Below are 19,585 nucleotides of genomic sequence, written 5' to 3'. Positions count from 1 at the left end.
CTCTCAACCCTGAAAAGGGGAAGAAAATACTGTCTTATATCAAGGTCAATGCACTTATTGTAAAGTTTGCAAAAGGTATATATGCTGTATGTTCGCAAAAATGTAATTTCTTTATGCATGGAGTTGACATTTCATGTTTGCATTGTATTTTACTAAGTCCTGTTTCTATGTGGCAGTGATAAGTCATACCTGACTGTGAACCTTCGAGTTCTACCCTGAAAAGGTGTTTATTTTTAAGTTCTTTCCAAGTGCCCCTCAGTTGTAATAGTTCCCTGTATTTTACCGGTATTTTAACTTTAGTGGGGGGGGAAAATTACTATCTCTGGTCCTGCCAGAGCAGCACAGTTTCCAGTCTCCTTGGCAACACCCAGGTACCATCAGCGTAACAACATCAAAATAAAGTAACAGTTTCACCACAGTATGCATTCAGTCAGGTTTTTCCAACAAACAATAAAAGCTTCTGCCTCCCAAAATCCTTTATTTTGTATTTTTCATTTTCAAATATCCCTTATACTCACATGCAAATGTTGACAGGTAAACAGGAGGTTCCAATTTTCTGTATTCCTGTTCCTGTTTCATGTTTGCATTGTATTTTACTAAGTCCCGTTTCCATGTTTAATTAATTTAACTAAAAAAATATTTACAAAATCCGCATTGACTGTCCAGAACTTATAATATGCAAAAGAACAAATTAATTAGTGTTTATTTAAACTATTTTACTAAATTCCGCATTGAGGCTATCTGATTACTCGATTAATCAAACAAACTAATCCATAAACTACTCGATTGCTAAAATAAGTGTAACTAAAAAAATATTAATAAAATCCGCACTGACTATCCAGAACTTTAAGTACCGGTATGATAAAGAAAAAAATAATTCAGTGTTTATTTCAACTATTTTCCCTTGAGTATGTTTTATCAGATTACTCGATTAATCAAAGAAACTAATCGATAAATTATTAAATTACTAAAATAATCGTTAGCTGCAGCCCTAACTGACTCCACATGTCAGTTTGACTTTGACAGTATTGGAATGTAAAATGATGGTAGTAAACTTCCCTACTTATAACAAACATATTTTTAAATTGATGCCTCTCCTTCAATCAAAAGTGAACATTACTATCTTTATGACAGACACGTTCATACAGCTCTTGCATTGGATCATATTAGATGTGCATGGAGCAGTCTTGACTAATTAGGATGCAGTTTCCCTCTTTCCTTGTCTGCAGATTAGTCTGCAGCTTCTTGTACTGACATCAATAGTTTGACCTTGTGTGGCAGTTAGAGGATGCACAGGACACAAGCGATAAAGACCCCCCCTGCGCGTGCTACCAGTGCCCCCCAAAGGCTGTCTTGGGAAGCAGCTCTAACCTTTGCGGAGGGTTGTCAGCTGCTGACATAGGGAGGGTGGGTGTGAGAGAAGTTGGTCAAGCAAAGGAGGGAACAGCAGGATTGTGTCAGGAGTGATCCATATCAGACAACCTGAGCTGGCGGCTGAGAGGAAATGATGCTGAACCCTAAAGAAAGAGCTTAACATACTGGCCTTTCTTTCACTGGGCAAACAAGGTGTTGGTCTCGACACTCCGGAGCTTTTCCCTCTTACACATTATCTTGTCTGCTCTTTTTGAGCGAAAAAATAATGGAAAATATCAAACAAGGTTGTCGCCACATTTAAGGACTATACACAAAAACACTGGACTCATTTGAATTACAGTGAGTGGAAAGATGCATTTGAGCTTAAAGCCACAGTCAGGAGCAATTGTGGGTTTTGCTCCAGGTCTCCACCAGTAGATCCATCCATCCATCCATTTTCTACCGCTTGTCCCTTTCGGGGTCGCAGGGGGTGCTGGAGTCTATCCCAGCTGCATTCGGGCGGTAGGCGGGGTACACCATGGATGAGTCACCACCTCATCGCAGGGCCAACACAGATAGACAGACAACATTCACACTCACATTCACACACTAGGGCTAATTTAGTGTTGCCAATCAACCTATCCCCAGGTGCATGTCTTTGGAGGTGGGAAGAAGCCGGAGTACCCGGAGGTAACCCACGCAGTCACGGGGAAAACATGCAAACTCCACACAGAAAGACCCCGAGCCAAGGATCAAACCCAGGATCCCCCAGTAGATACGAATTGTAATTAACTTTAAGAAACTGCTTTGAATAATATGTCCTAATTTGATGAGCACACAAAGACATGGGTAGAAGCTAAAGGAGCTAAGCCATTTTGCATGTGCTAATCCTAACATAGGTGTCCCAGCCGGTTCTACTACATTACCATCCCAAAAATTCAGACGTTGTAGAGTGGAAAACATATTGTAAATTTAAGGATGATTTATGTGATTATTTTGCCTTTGTAACCTTGTTGAGAAGTTTTGTTTTGATTGTCGTTAGCCACAAAAGCGATATCACATGGACTGAGGGAGACCCCATTTCATTTTGGTACAGAGACAAAGTTGTTACGATCCTTGCTTGGAGCTAAGTGGCGCTAGCCTGACTCTCACCAGATCTTTGTAGTTTGCTGAGCTCCACACAAGGATCTGGGCTCGAAGGCAATGCAAACTCCTTCAAGATAGCAAAAAATAATGAACCAATCAGGATCGCCGGGCGGTATTTCATAGATGTGACGTAGAGCCGAAGCGACTGTTTGATTCAAACAACAATGACGGCACGCAGCGAGGAGTCGTGTGCTGACATTGATTCTGCTATTGCAACTGTTTTGAGACATCGATCGTCTACTGACATTGCTGCGTTGTTTCAGTAAAAGTTCTCTAACTTTTCGCTCTGTCGTTATCCAATATGTCGGCTGTTCTGTTTTGGATTTCCCAGCGTCGCTCTCATCAGCGTCACGGGTTGATTTGGATGTGAGTGGTTGAAGGAGCATGTCATTCAAGATAACGGACAAGTGGTTTATCCAATCACATACAATGATTTTTTTTACAAGGCCCCGCCTTCTGAAATACATCTCCTATTAAGAACTCCCAGATCCTTATGTGGAGCTCAGCGAACTACAAGGATCTGGTGAGATTCAGGTTAAAGTGGTGCAGTGACCCAGAGGACTTAGTGCATAGACTGTGGCGATGAAGGTTTAGTTTTTTGTAGCCACTTTGTAATGCATTACCACCACCTGCAGCACTGGAGTGGAACAGCATCACTGTTCCATCGTCATAATTTAAAAAAAAAGGAAATATACTGATGTGAAGCAAAACACCTGTTGGGTTCATTTATTTAGCTTCTATGTGTAAAACTGGGAACAAACAAAAGTTTACAAACTATAGAGCTGTTTTCTTACTTCTATCATTTCAACAGATTAGACAAATTCATCAATAAAAACGGAATGCTTGCAAACAACCAATACGGATACAGAGCTAACATCTCAACATTGGTGGCATTAATCCAAATAGCAGAGGAAATTACCAATGCAATAGATTACTATTCATTGTGCAACTGCAGTGTTTATGTACCTAACAAAAGTATTTGACACAATTAATCATTAAAATCAACAAATTAGTACAGCAACAGGAAGCAATACGTGAAGCGAGGCAAACACACGTCTTAATATATCTTGTGGCGTACCCCAGGGATCAATACTAAGACCAAAATTGTTCAATCTGCTAACTATATGAACGACATATGTAAAGTTAGAAAGAACTTAAAGTTGGTTCTGTTTGCAGACGACGCCACCACTTTTTGTTTAGGAGAGAACACACAGAAGCTAATACAGATAATAACCGAAGAAATTAATACATTCAACGGATGGTTTGACAAAAAGAGACTATCCTTCAGTCTAATAATGCTACTTGGTAATACAGAAAATGAATAAATGATGAGTGGTGGTTTTCCTTTCTCATTCTTTGTCACCCGCAGGATGAAGGCAAAATCGGAGTCATCTTCAACGTGGGCACAGATGACATTACCATTGACGAGCCAGCTGTCATGGTGAATGACGGCAAGTACCATGTTGTACGCTTCACACGCAGCGGGGGCAATGCCACTCTCCAGGTGGACAACCATCCGGTCATTGAGCGCTACCCTCCAGGTAAGACGGACGCCAGCGAACGTGTGCTACCGGAAGGCATGTTTACTTTCATGTCAATCCCTGAATGATCGGATGTTGTAATCCATCTCTCTCACTTGTGCTTCACTTCCACAAGCTTTCTGTTAAGTTGCCACCCACATGCCCATGATGGACTTTCCATGTTCCATAAACAATCTAATAATGTGACATTGATAGACTTGCCTAAGGCTGTCAAGCTAAGTATATCTCGCAGTGAAAGGACTTTCATCAGTCGCTGTCATTCCTGCAAACGTGCAGTGCATTCTAAAAATTGAGTTTCTACTGACATATGTAGTTCAAACCCATTAACATGATGTAGCACAAACTTACTAACACCAGCTACTACAGTTTGTTACTCAAATTCAACTCAAAGACTTAAGGGAATCCAGAGGAAATGATGTGATGAGTGGCACATTGTTATTGAATCGCTCTGCAGCTACAGTACAGTACACACACAGGCAACACACCTGGGGATGAGTCCGTATATTCGTTGAAACCTTTCGAGCCCAAAAGGGATTAAGGCTCGCCCGCCTGTGTACTTGTTCTTCTCATTTGCATGCAGATTGAAAAGGAGAACTCATACTAGCGTTGTGTAATCACGGCGGGCTGCTCTTTAACTTGCTCTGAACCCCAGCCGACCCCCTTCTGAGCAGGTGCAGCATGGCGGCAGGAAGTTTTCACTCCTGTCTACAGCTGCTAGTGAGGCTGCAAACAAAACCACATTTGTTGGCTCACACGTGCATTTGTACACTCTTTGCGCCATCTTTTGCAATCAATGCTGTTATCACGTCACTGAATTGAGCCTGGAATATGAAGGGAATGTTCGCCACTAAAGCTTAAACACGGTCTAAGTGACTTAAACTGTCATGTATACTGCCTCCTCTTCCATGTTACAACATAATCCTAATCCTATTTATATATGCGTTACTCACCCACCACTAACAACACTGGCTCACTTTGGGCTGTTTACATTTTTATCTGTTGAATATGTCGTTTTTCATTCATGTTTGGGTAACATGCAGATGCCCCGATTTCATATCAAAGTACATTCTGAAAAATACAATTATACTGCTTACGTATATGTACTCTGAGATGTATGCATTGAGTACTTACATCTTTAACAACGCAGTCGCATTTTCACTTCACTAAATTTGAATGATAAAGGATTTTCATCGAACAGACATGATCATGTGTATCATTTTTGGGACTTTTGAATGGTCACATTTAACCAACATTTCATTCTTTATTCATATGTCACGATTCTGTCATGCAATGTGGATTTTGTGGGATTGTGTACAAAAACAATGTGCTTTTTTGTTGTGGGTTTAAAGTATCCAGGTGCTCTGATATTGTTATCTATATTGTGTGTATTTTTATATAGAATGTGTATTTGCTATAAAATATTACTTTTTATATGATTTCCTGCTAAATTGAGCAATATGAAGTGTCACCAATGCTGTTTCTGTTTATGACATGTCTGACAGTCCTGGTTGCTCTGTGTTTTTCATGCTGCTAACTGAATTAACCTCTTTTTTGTTGTTTAAAGTACAGTATAATACTAGCTATAATAACACTAACTAGTGTAGCTATAACTAGCCTAAACCTGAATTCTCGAATGATAAAATACTCAATAACCCTAGGTAAGGATTTAACTGACAGATGATAACTTGTTAAAGGTGTTAGCTATTATAATAACTCTGTTTCTAACTCTGTGATCTTTCAGCTTGCAGACTTTAACCTTAACCTGTCTCTCCAAATTCTCTGAAGGACACTTTGATAATGAACGACTGGCTATTGCTAGGCAAAGAATCCCGTACCGACTCGGTCGGGTAGTTGACGAGTGGCTACTCGATAAAGGTAAAAACCAAAATAATTGATTGGTTAATTAATCCTTGAACTAACTAGTGAATAACCTTTCCCCACCACGAGAGGTGCAGCAGCACAAGACTAGTGTGACAAGGGTTGTGTAGTACAAATGTGCACCACCAGTATTTTATTTGGACATCATTGTGCCTTTCGCGTATGATGGGCACAAATTCTCACTCAGTACTAAAGAAACAAACTAATTCCAAATTTCAGAAGTCTTTTTTCCTTGTCACCCTTGCACCTTGTGGATAAGCTGCACCCTTAACAAGATTTTAAACCAATGAACTAAAAAAAACATAACCCCTGCCTAACCCACCATCGCCCCCTTTAACCACTGCTTTTAACTTACGAGGGAGTATTAGTGCCACAATGAAGAGAATCAAAATTAATTATAATACCTTGAGAAACAAGTCATAAAATTGGCGAGAATAACGTCTAAATTTTCTAAGAAAAAATGCAATTTACCTGAAAATATATACAGTAATAATAATAATAGTAATAATGTGTGTTTACTCACAATACATGCGTTACATTGCACAGAAAAGTCATATTATACAAAAATAAAGTCATGATAATAAGAGAAAAATGGGTTCATTTATTACAAAGTATTTAATGAGAGGAAAGTTGTAATATAACGATAAAATAAAATAAAAATTAAATTGTAACCGGATAGGAAGCATCTGGATTGTACAAAAATAAAGCCACAGTAAGTAAAAGTCATGGTTTTACTATATCAATCAATCAATCAATGTTTATTTATATAGCCCTAAATCACAAGTGTCTCAAAGGGCTGCACAAGCCACAACGACATCCTCGGTACAGAGCCCACATAAGGGCAAGGAAAAACTCACCCCAGTGGGACTATGAGAAACTTTGGAGAGGACCGCATATGTGGGTAACCTCCCCCTTATAGTGTAATATAGAGGTGAAACTCAAAAAGATTTAATCTTGTGCAAAGTTTGTTTATTCCAGCAATTAGATATTCGAGGTGAAACGTATATATGACATAGGCTCATAACATGCAACTTAAGATCCTTGTTTTGATATAATGTTGATGAATATGCCTTTATAAAAACCTCAAATTGAAAATCTCTGAAAATGTTGGGTTTTTCAAAACTGTCAGCCGTGATCATTAAAATTATTATTGACGTATCTTACTTTGCATGAAACAAGTTTACATCGCATTTGAAATTGAATTGCTGAAATTAATATACTTTTGCACAATACTTTTTCGATATAGTTTTAATGTTATAAAAAGATTTATTATATGATAAAAAAGTGATTTAGCGAAAATAAAGTTGTAAAATGATGTAAAAAGAGATGTTGTTTTATAGGAATGAAGTCTATTATGAGAAAACATATTTGGTTTTATGACAATAACGTTCTAATGTTACAAACGAAGAAAGCGTAATTTTACATGACTAAAATCGCTGTTATGAGGAAATAACTCCTTTTTTTTTTGAATAGTAAAGTATTCTCGTCAATTTGTGTGAATAAATAAATAAATAATAATAATTAATAATCCTCAACAACATAAGCTAGCTCTTGGGATGTGGAACGTCACCTCGCTGAGGGGGAGGAGCCTGAGCTGTTGCGCGAGTTGGAGAAGTTCTGGCTAGATATAGTCCGACTCACTTCGACGCACACCAAGGGCTCTGGAACCAGTCCTCTTGACAGGGGCTGGACTCTCTTCCACTCTGGCATTGCACGCAGTGAGAGGTGACTGGCTGGGGTGGGCAATTGTTGCCCCCCTGCTCAAAGCCTGCACGTTGGAGTTTAACCCAGTAGACGAGAGGGGAGCTTTCCTCCGCCTTCGGGTGGGGGGACGGGTCCTGACTGTTGTTTGTGCTTATGCACCAAACAGCAGCACAGAGTACCCACCCTTTTTGGATTCCCTCGAGAGAGTACTGGAGAGTGCTCCCTCAGGTGATGCCCTTGATCTGATGAGTGACTTCAACGCTCATATTGGCAATGACAGTGAAACTTGGAAAGGCGTGATTGGGAAGAATGGCCGCCCGGATCTGAACCTGAGTGGTGTTTTATTATTGGACTTTTGTGCTCGTCACAGATTCTCCATAACAAACACAATGTTCAAACATAAGGGTGTCCATATGTGCACTTGGCACCTGGACACCCTCGGCCACAGTTCCATGATCGACTTTGTAGTTATGCCATCGGATTTGCGCTCTCATGTTTTGGACACTCGGGTAAAGAGAGTGGGGGAGCTTTCTACCGATCAACACCTGGTGGTGAGTTGGCTCCGATGGTGGGGGAGGATGCCGGTCAGACCTGGCAGACCCAAACGCATTGTGAGGGTATGCTGGGAACGTTGAGCAGAGTCTCCTGTCAGAGAGAGTTTCAATTCCCACCTCCGGAAGAACTTTGAACATGTCACGAGGGAGGCGCTGGATATTGAGTCCGAGTGGACCGTGTTCCGTGCATCTATTGTCGAGGCGGCCGATTGGAGCTGTGGCTGCAAGGTGGTTGGTGCCTGTGGTGGCAGTAATCCTAGAACTAGGGATACCATCAAGCTGAAGAAAGAGTCCTATCGGGTCCTTTTGGCTCATAGGACTCCGGAGGCAGCGGACAGGTACCGACAGGCCAAGCAGTGTGTGGCTTCGGCAGTCGCGGAGGCAAAACCTCGGACATGGGAGGAGTTTGGGGAAGCCATGGAAAACGACTTCCGGACGGCTTCAAAGCGATTCTGGACCACCATTCGCCGCCTCAGTAAGGGGAAGCAGTGCACTGTCAACACTGTATATGGTGAAGATGGTGTGCTGCTGACCTCGACTGCGGATGTTGTGGATCGGTGGAGGGAATACTTCGAAGACCTCCTCAATCCCACCAACACGTCTTCCTATGAGGAAGCAGTGCCTGGGGATTCTGTGGTGGGCTGTCCTATTTCTGGGGCTGAGGTTGCTGAGGTAGTTAAAAAGCTCCTCGGTGGCAAGGCCCCAGGTGTGGATGAGATCCACTCTGAGTTCCTTAAGGCTCTGGATGCTGTGGGGCTGTCTTGGTTGACAAGACTCTGCAACATTGCGTGGACATCGGGGGCGATACCTTGCCGGCAGTAGGTCGGACCCGTTTTCAGTGAGGGTTGGACACCGCCAGGGCTGCCCGATTGTGTTCATAACTTTTATGGACAGAATTTCTAGGTGCAGTCAGGGCATTGAGGGGATCCGGTTTGATGGATGCAGGATTTGGTCTCTGCTTTTTGCAGATGATGTGGTCCTGATGGTTTCATCTGGCCAGGATCTTCAGCTCTCACTAGATCGATTCGCAGCCGAGTGTGAAGCGACTGGGATGAAAATCAGCACCTCCAAGTCCGAGTTCATTTTTCTCACCCGAAAAAGGGTGGCGTGCCATCTCCGGGTTGGGGAGGAGATCTTTCCCCAAGTGGAGGAGTTCAAGTGCCTCAGAGTCTTGTTCACGAGTGAGGGAAAAGTGGATCGTGAGATCGACAGGCGAATCGGTGTGGCGTCTTCAGTAATGCGGACACTGTTTCGATCCGTTGTGGTAAAGAAGGAGCTGAGCCGGAAGGCAAAGCTCTAAATTTACCTTTCGACCTACGTTCCAATCCTCACCTGTTGGGTTACGACAGAAAGGACAAAGTCACAGGTACAAGCGGCCGAAATGAGTTTCCTACGTCGGGTGGCAGGGACCCTTAGAGATAGGGTGAGAAGCTCTGTCATCCGGGAGGAGCTCAAAGTAAAGGCGCTGCTCCTCCACATTGAGAAGAGCCAGATGAGATGGTTCAGCCATCTGGTCAGGATGCCACCCGGATGCCTCCCGGGGGGGAGGCCACGGGGAAGACCCAGGACACGTTGGGAAGACTATGTCTCCCGGCTGGCCTGGGGACGCCTTGTGATCCCCCAAGAGGAGCTGCATAAGGTGGCTGGTGAGAGGGAAGCTTCTCTGCTTAGGCTGCTACCCCTGCGACCCGACCTCGGATAAGCGGAAGAAAATGGATGGATGGAAAAACATTTTGTCCACAATAATTTTAATGATTAGAAGTTGTTTTAAGAATATTAAATGTTTAATATTCTAAGAATAAAGTAAAAATATTTTAAGAAAAAAGTTTATTTTCCCAAAATAATATCATAAATATTACAATAATAAATGGCACATTTCCTATCAAAATTACATTATTCTCATGATAGTAAGACGCTTTCTTTTCTTTTCTTTTCTTTCAATGTGGCTATAATACTTCCCCGTATTAACTAGATGTGTAACTGTGTGTAATAAATTGTTTTATAAAAATGCTGTGCTACACTTTCACTCGTGACAGTAAAATGTGAAATAAACTCCCGATGAAATCTAAACTCTTGGATGTGATCGCCCTAAGTGAATCGTTCCCCTCCCCATGTACCCGGAGGCCTCGAGTTGTTGGCTTCCTGTGTGCGCTATCAGTGACCATGTCGCAGTCCCCCAGCTCCTCTTTAGCCTGTGACAAAAGAGCCCTGACAGGCTGCTGAAATGGATCACTGTTTGTAGCCACCGACTTTGCTAATAAGTATTCTCTTAAAACGTGACCCATTACTGCAGTCCTCTCTCTGATGCAGCTTATCAGTGTAGCTGCTCTCAGTGGTGCTGTTACAAAACATTGTCCCTCTCTGGAGGTAAAACAATCGGACGGGAGGGGAACTCACATCGCTGCGTGTTTTTAATAGCTGCTGAAGTCACTAGTCGCTGGAGTTTAGCCTCCATTGTTTGGCTTTATCACTGCGCTAAAGTCTATGAAGTGACTTCAGTTTTAATGGTAAAGGTTATAACTATAAACCCCCTGAGAATCATTAATATACGTAATCAAAACACATAAATAGGGTTTTTAATATAACAGTTCATTGTAACCTGCATGATTAAGGTCCAAGTTATAAACCCCAAATCACTAAATATCTTTTAGACTAACCTGGTTGTGCACCTGTGCAACTCTCACATGCCTTTTTTTCACATCTACTTCACCTTTGTCTATCCCTTTCTATCAACCTTTTTTTGCCTGGCTCGTAGGGAGACAGCTGACCATCTTTAACAGCCAAGCCGCCATTAAAATCGGCGGCCAGGACAAGGGTCGGCCCTTCCAGGGTCAGATCTCTGGCCTGTACTACAACGGGCTGCAGGTGCTCAAACTGGCGGCGGAGAACGACCCCAGCGTGCAGGTTGATGGCAACCTGCGTCTGGTGGGCGACGCTTTGTCCGTGCTGACCACCGACACCACCTCCGCCACCCCCTTGGCAGTGTCCGACATGTCCACCACCATCATGGAGACCACCACTACGATGGCAACCACCACCACCCGTAGACAGCGGTCACCCAGCTTGAGGGAAAGCATCTCTAAGGTCAGACTTAGAGTAAAAACGGCAGACTTTAGCTCTGGACCCTGCAGTCTAATATGCCACAGTCTCCTCTTTGCTGCACTGCTCCTTTGTATTGCCACCTTCACTCTCCTCTTCAAGAAAATGGGTCTCCTTACTAAAGGTGGGGGAAATAATTGATTTTTAGATGCATCGCAATTTGGACATGGACGATTATAAAATCGATTAGTAAGCGTCAATAATCGATAATGAATGTATTTCTTGTAAAAGTACGGTAATGCAGACAGTTCTAAAATGTGGCTGACTGCAGAGAGCCACCACATCGAGAGATCTGACTAGCTCCTTTATTATAAGGCACTTATGTTCCGGTTTTGCACATATTTACATGAATGTGATGGGAATTTCTTATTTAAAAATGCACTGGTTTTTTTTTAATTGCAAGTGATAAACGCTTATTTCGTGAAAATAAAATAAATTCAAAACTACATCTACTGTACATACATAAATAGAATATGCATCAATAATCGATTTTTAATTGAATTGTAGCTCCTGAATCGTAATCGTAATCGAATCGTGAGGTGGCCAAAGATTCCCACCTCGACTCCTTACTTACCATGGCAAAATACCACAAGCCGAGGGTCCAGTCACACACGTGTCACATTCCAATAGACCAGTATTTGCTGTCTCCATAGCAAAGTTAATCCGTACAATTACTTTGCATTGCCACCTGTTGCTAGACAGAATTCATGGCGTGGAATCGTTCGCCGAACCCAGTTAAACAAAAACAATGGCAGACCAGCCTAGCCCACAATGTTGTTTCCTTGGCAACAGAGGGGCAGAAAGCTCCACTGCCCAAATCAGCAGAGAACAGGCTGGGAGATGTCGCAAAAACACAGGGAGCCACATTTCGATTGATTTTATCAAGGATGTCCAAACTTTTTGCACCAAGGGCAGCAGCAATTTTTGTTATTTTTTTTATTTTAGTAAAGATAAATTGCTAAAAACAGATATTATACTGTGTATATCTCAAGACAAAATATAGTGTCAGATTTGTATTGTAGGTGACAAAGAATATTGGGGGTGCTCAAAAAAGGTAATGCGATTCTTATTTTTACAATTCGCAATCAATTCATAATTTCGATTTATTCTAATGTTTTTATTTCCAAGCCAAGAGAAGGTTTTTTAACTTTTCATCTGTTTTGAAAAGGTTTTATTATAATTTTTTTCACAAAATAATACATTTTTTGGTTTGAATCAAGAATTGTGTTGAGTCGAGAATCGATTCTGAATTGAATCATCACCCCAAGAATCATAATCGAATCGATTTGTGAGTTGTTGTAAGATTTACATCCCAATTATATATATTTTTTAAATGTATTTATTTTTTTCATTTTGCTTTTTTTTCCTCCAGAGACACACTTTGGACACACCTGAATTAGATACACTAATGCAATAGGTTCAGAGACACATTTTTTTTGCACAAGTTATTTTTTTACACACATTATTTTCCATTGGAATTTATTGTCTGTGTTGTTTTTTGTAATGTGTATATTATCAATCAATCAATCAATGTTTATTACCAGGTGTGAATGAATAATGGATTCCCACTTCTCCGTGAGCGCTTTGAGTATCTAATAATAGAAAAGCGCAATATAAAATCGAATCCATTATTATTATTATTATTATTTATATAGCCCTAAATCACAAGTGTCTCAAAGGGCTGCACAAGCCACAACGACATCCTCGGTTCAGATCCCACATCAGGGCAAGGAAAAACTCAACCCAGTGGGATGACAATGAGAAACCTTGGGTTGCACGACAATGGAAATTTGAACCAATACCAATAACAGATCATTTACAAACTTTTACAACCGATAACCATAACTGATATTTAAGATTTTGTGAGAATAAAGTAATTTAACAGTTCAGACTTTTGCCTCAAATGTATGCACGCTAAAAAAATTATCCCAAAATAAAGTAAACTGATATTTATTTTTTGATAAACTATAATTTCGGTACAAATTCACTTCTTATTATAATTTTAGCGCAAACAAAGTTAGAATGTATTGGTATATTTCAACTTTATTTATTTCATTGATTGCAAGCAACTCAAGCATTCTGAATATGATTTCATAAAATAAAATAAAAATCTGTCCAACACAACATATACATGATGCCAATAGAACTAATCCAATAAGATTCTGCATTGCTGTTAGCAAAAACACTGAAACAAGTAGAGTCACGTCTCTTGTTGATTGACAAAATTAAAATAGATTTATGTTTTTCCATGATGGTAATAAAATAGTGCAATATGTGCCTGCTCCTTAGAAAGGCAACATTTAATTATAGAACATAAATAAACCATGGTTCAAACAGTAAAGTGCATTTCTTTAGTTACCTGTGCCTATAAATGAACCATGAAGTTAAACATAAACAAACAACTCATTTTACGTCAAGTTTTTTTGTCCTCAGTTGATTTCTTTCAAACTGCTGCCTCTTATCAAACGCTTTCTCACCAGTCATGTGGCTTTACATTTGCTGCGGCCGCCACTATTAACGCCAATTCTTGGCTTAGCAACACAGGCAGCTTCGTACTGCTACACGTTGATGAATTTTAAGGTGACTTGTCAGATTTTATTGTGTTGAAGCTCATCTTCAACCCTAACCCATTTCATCTCTGCAGAATACCGTTTGCAAACTACAAGGGAAATTTCTTCTTCTGACATGCTATAGAAAGACCACACGACTGTGGCGTACACACAGTATCATGACATCATAAATATGTGGGGGGAGGGGTTGAAGAGCCAGGCGGGAGAGACAAACGACAAACACTGACATGATAAGCCTTTATTATTATCGACTCATTTTATCAGTAGATTTTTCATTATCGGAATCATCAATGTGACGTCATAGTTTCCATTATCGATAATATCGTGCATCCATACTATGTACAGTATATATTTGCATTCTAATAAACTGGTGTACAATAATATAATATCTTAAATAATAAGTTGGAAACACAACAGAGCTGCCATAATTTCAGAATCAATGGCACATTGTTTCCACATAATACAGAGAAATATTCAGAGGGAAAAGTCAATTCAAGAAATGTGTTCCCTCATTGTGAGACTCAAGTAGTATGACTCATTGAAATTTCAGGGTTTCAGACCCACAGGAGGATTAACTCTGATGTCGATTGTGTTTGGGTTCCACTGCGTGCACATGAACGCTTGCTCTTTCCAAAGGTGCTATGAAAGCTTGAAATTGACCTCAAACTTACAAAGAATAATTTGGGCCCAAATAACCTTTGTTATGTACAGTAAATACACACATTCCTATTACTGTTACTTACCAAGTGTACTGTAAAACCTCAATTTATGGACTAAATTGGTTCTTGAACAGGGTTTGTAAATAAAAAAGTTTGTATATGGAAGCTAATGTCTCCAAAAAAAAAGCAAACCTGAATAACGGGTTGCAGTCCCAACAAAAGTCCATTATATAGCAATAGTTAGTACACTTTGAACACAATATAAAGCGCCATAAAGTACTCTGTATCTTATAAACATAACGAGGGGCTTATGGATCAACTTTCTGTTTAAGAACAAAGTCAAAACAACAACAAGCTTAACTGTCCTCCTCGCATGAAGCACACATTATCACGACCTCTTTGGCGCACTTACAGTTTCAAATCACAAAACTCCTTAACTTTATCGCTACAATGATTAGGAATAAAAAAATCAAATCCACTGCACCTTGTTGGTTAATCTTCTTGCGTGCAGGGAAAGGGAGGCGGGGAAGAAACCTATGGCGACAACACTGTGGATACTTACTGAATGTTTCAAACCACACTTCACTTGCTTTTTTTGGATTCATGTTGGGCTAACAAAACCAGAAACAATTCCAAGAAGGATAAAAACACTTAAAAAGCACACAAAGTAGCACAGTAGTTATCAACAGTAATGCTGTGATGACTGAATGAGTACCGGAGATCAATACACCCGCCCACAGTGCAAAATGGATGAATGACTCGGTACACTAAGACAAGATTCGTACACCAAAAAATATGTTCATTCGGTCTGTGGTTTGTAAATCGAAAAGTTTTTACATTTAGGGGTTCATAAATTGAGGTTCCACTGTACCTTTTTGAATGGACTTTAACAGTACCAAAATATGTATTCCAAGCATATTTTGAATTGCCAACAACACGAATGATTTGAATCTCAGTGCTTCAAAGCTGCTTTTACTGGATTTCTGCAGGTTTCATTTGCATTTTTCTTGTCTGCTGTCCCTTTTACCTTTAAATTGCATTTCATGTATTTTCAATCCATCCAAGAGAACAGACTATTCACTGCTCAGCTCAGATTTACACTTCGGTCTCTGTGCGCCCTAAGCCTCCTTCTGCACAAAAAACATCAATTTAGCGCGAGGCAATTTGTTATTGTTGTTTTGGAATAAGAGATGTACAGATGCAGGTTTTATGAGAGCAAATCATAGCTGGGTACTCATTTCCTTTATTGGATGCTCTTCCTTTGTTTATGTACACAAAACGTGTGCCATAGGGCCCCAGAATGAAAAGCAGCTGAATATGCGCACAATCTCTATTTGTTCTCTCACTAGCGTTGCTGAGAGCTAAAAACACAGAAGTGGCACAATGTAAGACAGTGCAGCATATCTTCTCCATGAGCCAGACAGCTAACGCCCTCAGAGAGCAGCGAGCAGCTCGGGACTGAATGTTTGTTAAATCAGCTTCTTTTTTTTTCTTTCACAGCCACAGAACTCAGATGATATCCTGGTAGCATCAGCCGAGTGCCCGAGTGACGATGAAGACCTGGAAGAATGTGAACCAGGAACAGGTGGGTCTTCTGTGCTAATAATATACAGTATGTTGTTAAATGGGGGACTTATGCTGTCACACACCTCATATAGAAGCTTGCAAGTCTGTAAAACAGTGTTCCTTCTCCAATTAACGCCAGTATTCAGTTCATGGCAGCAAGCAAATAACATCTGTAATTACAAACGTTGGCATTAGCATATGTGGCTTTAGGCAACCTCTTGATGTAGTTTTTATTAAGTCAATAAGACTACAGTAGATGCATTTGAGGTATCATGAATGCTCAGCATCCAGCACATTTAGAATGTTGCTACTAACCTGTCGGTATGAAACTCATGTGTTACACTTACTATTGTTTGTAATCAACTCGTCAGTGCTTTTATTGCAAGCTCAGCTGTTTTTCTCCTTACTGCTGTTGAAACATTGGTTCTGTTGCTGCTGCATTGTGCAATATCCTTGTAGATAAATGACCATGTGGTCAAAAATAGCTATGTTTTCCTTTCTACTTTTCATGCACTCCTAAATTAAAGACCATGGCATTAATTATTCACGTAAAATCTAACAGTACCAAATTTTTTGCACGTGACGTCACGTCCAGTTGCAGACTCAGACTCAGAGCATCGCCACTGGTTGCGTACCGGTAGCGATTCCCTGGTATCCTATCATTTCAAATGTGATAGGTACCCATTACTAAAGGTAGGCGTCTTAAACAGGGAAATACCACTAAAAGCTTCTTATCCGAGCAAACTGGTTGAAGTTACGGTGGCATGTCGTGCTACGAGTCCGACGGGGGCCTCCGGTCCCCAACACGGAACATCCTCCCAACACACCCGCTGTTAGAAGAGGGCCTCGGGTACTCAACTCACCTCACTATTAATCAATTCAATGTCCAACGATTCGACTGTGAGGTTGAGAGTCGAATTAAACTCCTCCAAATCCAATAGTCGGCCATTCTAAGACCCGTCTAGTGATTTCTATTATTTACTACTAAATACTACTAAATTCTCAGGAGAACAGCTTGTAGTGTTTTGGGGTGATTGCGGCCCCAACAAGTGCTGGAAATGAAGGCGTCTTCTCACATTATTAATTAGACCTTCGCCATTTTTTCTTGTTTATTACTGTGAAAGCACCTTGCAGCCATAAATACCTTCTAGACTGACATATCACTGCATATGTGGTGTTTATTGTGCTAATTAATGCTCTGCATGACCTTTGCGTATAAATAAAACTTGTATTTGTACACAGCACACAAATATGTCACATTGTTTATTTGTTAGATGCCATGGTAGGTTACACGTGCAAACAATCGCATGGCAATTTTGTTGTGTTTCTTGTACATTTTTGTGTTTGCTTTCAGGGGCCGTCTTAAATATTTGTGTCCTCACTGCACACCCACACGTTGACTATGCAAAAGACCCGCAGACTGTCTTTCATTTGGTGCAGTTAATGTTGAATAGCCTCATAACGTCAACTGATCATTATAAAGAAAATATCACTTAATGGTAATTTATTCTTGGCTGATATTCTACTTAATGAGCAGATTGTGCCTCAAACATAATGAGCACAACTGTTCCGGCCGAATGTGAACGCTGTTCTAATTTAGGATCCCCCCTACCTTTTCTGTTTCCCTTTTAGGAGGTGAATTAGTGTTGCCTATTATAACAGTGGATTCCCTTGAGCCCCCATCCATCGCCACCCGTTACCCCGTCATCCCTCCTCCCCCTACCCTCTTATCCCCCTTCGAAACCACCAAAGAGTCCGTGATACTCCCCCCGCACCCTTCCTGCCCCCCGGACCAGGAGGACTGTGGCGAGCCCGTGGAGGTCTCGGCCTTTGGCTCTGGGGAGATGACGGAATCAGATGATGAGGACTTTTACAATAATAACAACTCCCCTTTGGTCACTGACAGGACAGTCCTTCCGCCACCCCCCGCCGCAGGCGAGGGCGGTGTGCAGAAACCCCGCCCCTTACCCCCTTATGTTCCCACCACAAACCCTGACCAGCTCCACATCCCCGCAGGCAAAATGAACACCCGTGACCAGGTGCTTCTGCCCCCTGCTCCCCCGTCCTCCCGAAACACACCGGGACTAACCTACCCCCCCAATTTTCCCCATGTGCCCACAGCCGACCCCACAGCCTCCGACGAAAAGAGCCAACCGGGCGCCGTGGAGGTGATCAGGGAGTCGAGTAGCACCACGGGGATGGTGGTTGGTATCGTGGCTGCTGCTGCTCTCTGCATTCTAATCCTCCTCTATGCCATGTACAAGTACCGCAACCGGGACGAGGGCTCCTACCCGACAGACCAGGGCCACAATTTTGCCAACAATTTTGCGGTGGAAGGCAACGGCGCGGTGGTCAAAGACAAAAGCACAGCGACGGCCTCCGTGGCCAAGGCAATCACAAAGGGCAAAAAGAACAAAGACAAGGAATATTACGTATGAATAGGCGGGCGAGGATCAGAGGGTACTCCACTTTCAACTCACCTGTACTTTCTTTTTTTTTTTTTATTACACCGGTAGACCATCAGAGACATTTCACAGGTTACCGACGGCAACCGTGCAATGCAGGCTGCAGTTAGCGCTAACATCTCCCTCCCAGCTCCAATAATGCGCTCACCCGGCATCTCGTTCTTGTTAGTGCATCATTGTTCCGTGTTAACAAGTGAGAGAGATGCTTACTGTACATACAGTAACACGGCTATGACGCGGTGGAAGGAAGCAAGGTAAATGTTTCCCTCCGTCTTTTGTTATCTGTTTTACGTCTCAATGTCCCACATTATGACACAGTGGATCTAGAAAGTGAACACTGTTAAGAGTCCAGCTGGTTGCATAATATTACAATGGTAAACCTTGGTTTGTAAAGTTAGAAGGCGAGGGCAATTCTTGTGCACTACCACTTCAAACAGGGGTGTCCAAATTTTTTGACTTGGTGGGCCGCATTGGGCTAAGCAAATTTGGCCGGGGGCCGAAAGCAGACTGCATATCATACCATACATATACAGTCTATAGATGTATATGTGTGCCTATAAATACATATTCTGTTAAAATATTATATACATACATATATAATATTATTGATTTATATGGCTAAATTGGCCTTAGTGTGTGAATGTGAGTGTGAATGTTGTCTGTCTATCTGTGTTGGCCCTGTGATGAGGTGGCGACTTGTCCAGGGTGTACCCCGCCTTCCGCCCGAATGCAGCTGAGATAGGCTCCAGCACCCCCCCTCCGCGACCCCAAAAGGGACAAGCGGTAGAATATGGATGGATAATACATACATACATACTATATATATATACATATATATATAGTATGTATGTGTGTATATATATATATATATATATATATATATATATATATATATATATATATATATATATATTTCATCTAAATCTCCTGATGATTGAGGGAACCCCCTCATGAAACAGGCCTGTAGAGATGAAATAGTCTTGTGATTTTTTTCCCACACATACATGTATATATATATATATATATATATATATATATATATATATATAT

General features: G+C 41.2%; 1 protein-coding gene across 2 annotated transcripts in view; it reads left to right on the top strand.

The window, feature by feature from the left end:
* LOC133607627 (neurexin-2-like) overlaps positions 1-19,334 on the top strand; it is a 416,009-nt gene extending 396,675 nt beyond the window's left edge. For both annotated transcript variants that reach the window (XM_061962447.1, XM_061962448.1), the window contains 5 exons: positions 3,869-4,040; positions 5,826-5,915; positions 10,932-11,260; positions 16,005-16,089; positions 17,703-19,334. In XM_061962447.1, coding sequence (XP_061818431.1) covers positions 3,869-4,040; positions 5,826-5,915; positions 10,932-11,260; positions 16,005-16,089; positions 17,703-18,508 — 1,482 coding nt within the window. In that variant the 3' untranslated portion in view covers positions 18,509-19,334. The remainder of the gene's footprint in view (positions 1-3,868; positions 4,041-5,825; positions 5,916-10,931; positions 11,261-16,004; positions 16,090-17,702) is intronic.
* Positions 19,335-19,585: the final 251 nt, after the last annotated feature.

The sequence above is a fragment of the Nerophis lumbriciformis genome, linkage group LG09, assembly GCF_033978685.3.
Source record: "Nerophis lumbriciformis linkage group LG09, RoL_Nlum_v2.1, whole genome shotgun sequence".
Taxonomy (NCBI): Eukaryota; Metazoa; Chordata; class Actinopteri; order Syngnathiformes; family Syngnathidae; genus Nerophis; species Nerophis lumbriciformis.
This window is presented reverse-complemented; position numbering and strand designations above follow the sequence as displayed.